This window comes from Pelodiscus sinensis, chromosome 4 (assembly GCF_049634645.1).
Source record: "Pelodiscus sinensis isolate JC-2024 chromosome 4, ASM4963464v1, whole genome shotgun sequence".
NCBI classification, from domain to species: domain Eukaryota; kingdom Metazoa; phylum Chordata; order Testudines; family Trionychidae; genus Pelodiscus; species Pelodiscus sinensis.
In genome coordinates, this window is record NC_134714.1 from 47,169,509 (window position 1) to 47,176,035 (window position 6,527).

A 6,527-nucleotide genomic window follows, 5' to 3' on the forward strand; every position below is an offset into this window, starting at 1 on the left:
CTAACTTAGTGGGGAGAGAGGGGAACTAAATCCCTTTGTTCCATAATGTTAAACTCTATAGATCCAGCTCTCACAAAGGCTGCGACTATAGTGTTAGGAGTGGGGCTAGAATTATAAATCATTTCTCTTTAACGCAGCAAATTTGCGTTGTAAAATTACATTCAATTCCCCACCCATCAACCCCCAGAAGAATAAAATAAAATTACTTGTGCTCACGGCGGCTTAAAGAAGACATTAAAACCCTGACAAGTAAAACTTAAAGGTGTTTACCTTGTCATCAGCATGTAAGCTAATTATCTTGGGCAAGATGTAGGCTTCTATTGTCTTGTTGCTTTAGTGCCTATGCCCCGCCTCTGGTGGCAGCCTAAAACCTGGCGTCTGGCTAAAACAAACGAAAGGCAGCCCTGAGCCTCCACTCAATCCAATTAAGGCGGACTTCGTCCACTCGGTTACGTGTACATCCAACAAGATCGGCGTTAAGGCAACACCAGAATATTTGGCAAAAAAGATTTGCCTCCCCTTCCCCCTTTTTTTTCAGCCGCCGAATCATGTCGATGAGCCCAAAGCATACGACTCCTTTCTCAGTGTCTGACATCTTGAGTCCCTTGGAGGAAAGCTACAAGAAAGTGGGCATGGAGGGTAGCAACTTGGGGGCTCCCTTGGCAGCCTACAGGCAGACTCAGGTTTCTCAGCCAACGATGCAGCAGCACCCCATGGGCCACAACGGGACAGTGACTGCTGCCTACCATATGACAGCGGCAGGCGTCCCCCAACTCTCCCATACCACGATGGGGGGCTACTGCAACGGCAACCTAGGCAACATGGGGGAACTGCCACCCTACCAGGAGACCATGAGGAACAGCGCTTCAGCCACGGGATGGTATGGGGCCAACCCTGATCCCCGCTTCTCTACAAGTAAGTGAGCCCCGGTACCCGCGGGGGAAACTTTCCGCGCACCTCCGGGAGCAAGCCTGCCCCAGTGTAGCCACTTGGAGAAGCCGTGTCGGGTGCGGGGTTGGGAGGGGGGGCGGAAGGCAAGGGGGGAGAGTGGCTTGAAGTCGGAATGGGGTCAGCCCAAAGGGTGGGAGCGGCAGGGCTAGCGAGGAGCCGCACGATCGGTATTTTTTGTGGTTTTGCTCCCAAAGCCCCGGTTCTGTCCGCTCTTCGCCTGTCTCCCGCTTCCCAAATCTGCCCCGGCTCGCTGTAGGAGCCTAGCGAGCCACTTGCCTTGCCGCAGGAGAACCGACGGGAGAAATGCCCCGCGATCGGAGCGATTTTACTGCAGGCGAGGCGAGCTTTGGGCGGCTGTATCCTGGGGAGGGGGGGATGTCTCTTCCCAAACCTGCTGCTGTACAGCGCGACAGCGAACGGGAAACATTGCCATACGCGCAAGAGGCGCTTTCAATACATTCCAAGCCCTTCCACCCTAAGCCCCGAATAATTCGCAGTGAAACCGACGCATCGAATTGTGCCTCAGCTCCCCCAACAAGCTTGCTTAACGCGGGGGGCACGCCGCATGCTGGAAGCGGGAACTGACATGTATTCGCTTACTCCAACTCTGCGGAGCCAGGGGGTTTCCGATGTTTCCTCCTGACCTAGCGTGGCTCGGAAGGGGCGTAATACCGGTTTGGAGATGGAAACTTGCCCTAGCTAGTGTGTGTGCCTAGGCGCTGCTTTTGTTTCGTTCCCCTGGTCCGGCTCTTGGCTACCCACAGAGCCCGTGTGTGTGTATGGGCGGTGGGGTTCAGTTATTTGCAAAGATTTTGCTCCCCGCAAATCGTTATCACAATAGCCTCATGCTAGTAACACAGTCTATACAGCCCTGCCTGGCTCGGTGGAGGGCTAGGTGGGTTTCAAAGAGCTTGGTAATGGGCAGGTGTTTGATCGGGGAGAGGATCTTGGCTGGGGAGCCGACAATCTACACGCGTTTCTCGTCCAGGCAGCGCCGGGCCTCTAACCGTGTAGCTTAAAATGTGTGATTTTCTTGGTTTTAGTATCCCGCTTTATGGGGCCGTCTTCTGGAATGAACATGGGCGGCATGGGGAGCCTGAGCTCACTTGGAGACGTTAGCAAGAGCATGGCCCCTCTCCAGAGCACGCCACGGAGGAAACGCAGGGTCCTTTTCTCCCAGGCCCAGGTTTACGAGCTGGAGAGACGCTTCAAGCAGCAGAAATACCTCTCAGCTCCGGAGCGAGAGCATTTGGCCAGCATGATCCATCTCACGCCGACTCAGGTCAAGATCTGGTTCCAGAACCACCGCTACAAGATGAAACGCCAGGCCAAAGACAAAGCCGCGCAGCAGCAGATGCAGCAGGACAACAGCGCCTGCCAACAGCAGCAGTCCCCCAGGCGAGTGGCGGTGCCCGTGCTTGTAAAGGATGGCAAGCCGTGTCAAGCGGGCTCCAACACGCCAACGGCAGCGATCCAGAGCCATCAGCAGCAGGCAGCGACAGCCATCACGGTGGCTACCAATGGCAACAGCCTTGGACAGCATCAGAGCCACCAGACAAACAGTGCGGGGCAGTCTCCAGACCTGGGACAGCACTCAGCCAGCCCTTCCTCCCTCCAGAGCCAGGTCTCCAGTTTGTCTCACTTAAACTCTTCTAGTTCTGACTATGGCACGGCCATGTCCTGCTCTACCTTGCTCTACGGTAGGACCTGGTGAAAGGATTTTTTTTTTTTTTTTTGGAAAAAAGCTCAGATGCTCCGAGTCTCACAGATCTCTACCCTGTTCAAACGCTTGTTTGATTTTATTTTTTATTTTTACTTTTTCACGAGCGGTTCTCCGAGGAACCCCTAGCAGAGAGAGAAAATGACTTTGTAGGTTGGGAAATGGGTATTTTTTAAAAAAAATAGATCACGACGCAGTTGCAGAATGGAGACCATGAATGACCATGGTTCGGAGGCTTGGATTTCAAATGTACAGTTTGCCAGCGAATAGAACTTGCATGTAAATATAGAGATTTTCGGGAGGGAGGGGTGGGCGTTCCCCCAAAACACCATTAGTGTCGCCCAGACAAAAGGAAAGCCCCCCCCCCATCCCAGCAACCAGGGCCCGCCGATGGAGATATTGATTCGTCACAGCTTGGCATTTCTCCCCCACCCCTTACTTTTGATGTGAACCTGTAGCTGTATAATGCTGTCAAAAGTTGGACTAAACCCATAGTTTTTAGTAACCTGTATATTTTGTTGTAAAGAAAAATAATACAATCAACCAAATCAAACCAAAACACACCCGACCTTTTTTATGGACATTGAACGATCCGTGTAAATCCTTTGGCAGTTTGTTATTTCCGCACGTCTCCTCTTTCTGTTGTAAACTTATGTAGATATTTGGCTTAAATATAGTTCCTAAGAAGCTTCTAATAAATTATACACATTGCAAATATTCTTATTATTATTATTTTCCTTTGCTTTCCCCTTATATCTCTCCCTCTCCCCCACCCCAGAAAACAAATAGGGATGCTAATAAATATTGACACCAAAAGCAAAAAGGCTCAAATCTTGCAGGAGTTCGGGCCACTGGTTTCACTGGGAAGCAGGATTAGGCCCATGTTTTGGAGAGAGATAAGATTACTCTAGTCCAAATGGAGGAATCGACCCCCGGAATTCATTAGCCCGACATCAAGCTAGGGAGCACATGGCTATTGACAGAGAAAGGAAAGTAGTCCAGAAGCAGAGAAGTTAAATGTGTATGGTTATTAGAAACAAACTAAGGAGTAACGCACTGACAGGCTAGAAAATGCAACCCTTTTAAAAAGCGTGTCCAGTTTTAATAACTTGTGCAAAAATAATTTCTACCAGGTTTTCTTATGTACTTTGTATTTTAAGGAAAGTACAGTCACCTTATTTATAATCAAAATAAAATGATAGATTATTGTGTACGGCGTATAGTTTGAATTAACTTTTTTCATACAATGTATCTGTGCACACACAGGCGCACTTGCATCACTTTTGTCCTGCACCTTTCATCCTGACAAAACAGGCAGAGGAACTAGCTTGCTACTTTGCTGCGGGTGCTTTGCTCCGGTGGCTGGACTAGGCTGTAAAGAAATAGGCAAGAGAAAGTGTGTGTGTGTGTGCGTGTATGTGTGTAGGTGAGAAACATAGCTGCATTTATTAGTGAGGTAAACATTATAGGGAGTTCAAGAGAGCTAGTGTTAACTTCGGGGTAAATAGACAAAGTAGATATTCCACTGAATAATCAACAAATAAGTTTCATTCGCAAGATTTTGGGCCAATATTATTCCTTTTGGAAACTGGAAATCCAAAGTTAGTCTTTCCCATCAACATAAGGACCTCATACGGTCATTTTCTCCAAATCGCCTTTTTAGTAGTAATTTTCCCTCCGATTTTTTAATTAAAATGCGGGCATAAATCTCATAATGGAAAGATCTCTGAAACGCCGAGGAATCCTGAACCAGTTCCTGTTATCTGAGACGGAGCGAGAAAGGAGGTAGCCAAGAGTGGAAACAAACACCTCTGCAGTTTTTGTAGCAGCACCGGAGAGCTCTGTCATACTATTTAGACAAGCTATTACTCAGAGCTCGGATAAGAAAAAGGAAAGAGACTAAAAAGATTATCGGATCCTTCTTTTAAACTGGAGGACATCACGTGTCAGAGAGAATTTGAAGTCTGTCCATTTTTATAGTATTCCGTAAGTGGATAGAGGAAGATTACCAAATGGGCTCGAACATATTTTAACGTTACTATTTTCGCGTCACTTTTCCTCTACTAGGAACATTAATTTAAAGTTTATAACTAGCATTCAGAGAGCCCAAAACGGAGTGCTCGGTGCTGTCGATTAGAATAGAAATACATCGGGAAACTGGAATTTCTTTTAAGTGTAAAACTTCTGTGCTTACGTCCTGGTCCAAGGAGAATCGGCGTGAGATCTGTGCATGATTAATGCCATACATTTATGAGCAGGTCTTGTTCCATTCTCTCTCCAAATTTTAAAATACACGCTTAAAGTGTGAAAATGCGGTGTTTAAATCAACATGTCTCCCCTCTTGAAATGTATTTTAAAATCCTTCAAAAATAGGTAATTTTTAAAACTCCAGCAGATCTAGGAATAACTGTGAAATCCTAGAACTATTTTCATGGAATGGAGAAATCAAACTGGCATGTTTAGTGTGGAACTAGCTAGAGACTTAACATAATAGACTTTGGGCAATAAATGAATTTTATTGTATCCAGACAACCTCATAAACACATTTGATGGTGGGTGTAATTACTGTAATGGATTATTATGTACACTGGCTTATCTTTCTTAAACTAAATTTAGTTTCGATTAAATAAACTCGTTTCCACTTTGTCTGATGTCGGCTTAGTTTAAAGTCTGTTTGCTTGTTCCACAGAAAAGTGAATTCATCTCTTTATAAAGCACTAGGGACCAGGCAAACACAATTCAAACTATATTTACATATCAATCAGGAGAAATGCAAACAAACTGCCTCTTTAACAAATTTATAGCGTTTTTTTATGACACCGTATTATTGCCTTTTATCATAGACTCCTTTGTACAGCCAGTTATGCCTTCATTAAGATCAAGATATTCCAATGACTTAGAAAACATTTAATCGAAAATGTCTCTTGAGCAGACTCACGGGAATTTACCCACCGTATAGCTTTCCTAAATTAAAATATAGGCTACTATGCAAACCCTTGCCTCTTCTCATGCACCGATTTTCAGTCGCTTGTTAATCAATGCAGAACTGGAATAATGGGAAGTTAAAAAGGCGGGGGTGGGGGAGAAACCAGAGCCGGGATCAAAATCTTTGAAATCATGGCACAGAAATACATTGCCAAATGTCTCTGATCGCATATAGAAACCAGACCACGGGCACCATATATGCATTTTGCAGTTAAAGGGATCTAATAAAGAATGGCTATTCCCTCCTTCCACTTCCTTCTCCCCCCCCTGGCATTGCCTATAGATGTACGAGATTTGCGGAGGGTATTTTTCCCCTTGCTGTAAATAGGAGTTCATGCTTGAGTGCTACGAAGTGTGGATGCAGTGGCACAGCAGGCTGGAAAAAGATCAGAGCTTCGCCATATTTGCTGTTCGGTATCGACGCATTTTTGTTTCAAACGAACGTCCTTTGACTACTAGGAGTCTCGGAAAGAAATACAGTCAGAAGGCTCTCCAGTCTTGAGGTCTGAGCCAAAATGATATTTCTGTTCCCTGCAGTCAGAATAAGAAGCAGTGCAGGAATTCTTGTTAGACACACGAGAAAACCAATCGGGATGCGAATCTAGATGTGTAATGCTGCATTTTAATTCACAAGGCAGTTCACTGTCCTAATACAGTTTGGTTGCAGAAAGTGCAGGTCCCAAGCAATGTAATCCGAGGCAGTTCTAAAATGACACCAAGGGAAGTTGCCACGGGAGGGGGGGGGGGTATTAGCCGGTTTATTGCAGACTGCAGGTAAAAGGGCCTCGCTGGGGAGCGAGCTCTATTCTAACTACTCATGGCGACTGCTTTTACAAAGGGAACTTTGGAGGTAAACACTGAATGGCTCCTG

The 6,527-nt window shown here is 46.2% G+C and overlaps 1 protein-coding gene across 1 annotated transcript; it reads left to right on the plus strand.

The window, feature by feature from the left end:
- Positions 1-477: 477 nt before the first annotated feature.
- NKX2-1 (NK2 homeobox 1) lies at positions 478-2,725 on the plus strand. The gene is made up of 2 exons (XM_006117698.4): positions 478-915; positions 1,995-2,725. Exons 1-2 carry the CDS (start codon positions 549-551, stop codon positions 2,663-2,665), a joined length of 1,038 nt encoding a protein of 345 aa, XP_006117760.1. The 5' UTR covers positions 478-548; the 3' UTR covers positions 2,666-2,725.
- The last annotated feature ends 3,802 nt before the right edge of the window (positions 2,726-6,527 follow it).

What these genes read in the sequence shown, in the direction of transcription:
- NKX2-1 (XM_006117698.4), top strand. Translation starts at nt 549, where the DNA reads ATGTCGATGAGCCCAAAGCATACGACTCCTTTCTCAGTGTCTGACATC. An exon ending in TGATCCCCGCTTCTCTACAA is followed by an intron (nt 916 to 1,994) that starts GTAAGTGAGCCC and finishes TCTTGGTTTTAG; the next exon opens with TATCCCGCTTTATGGGGCCG.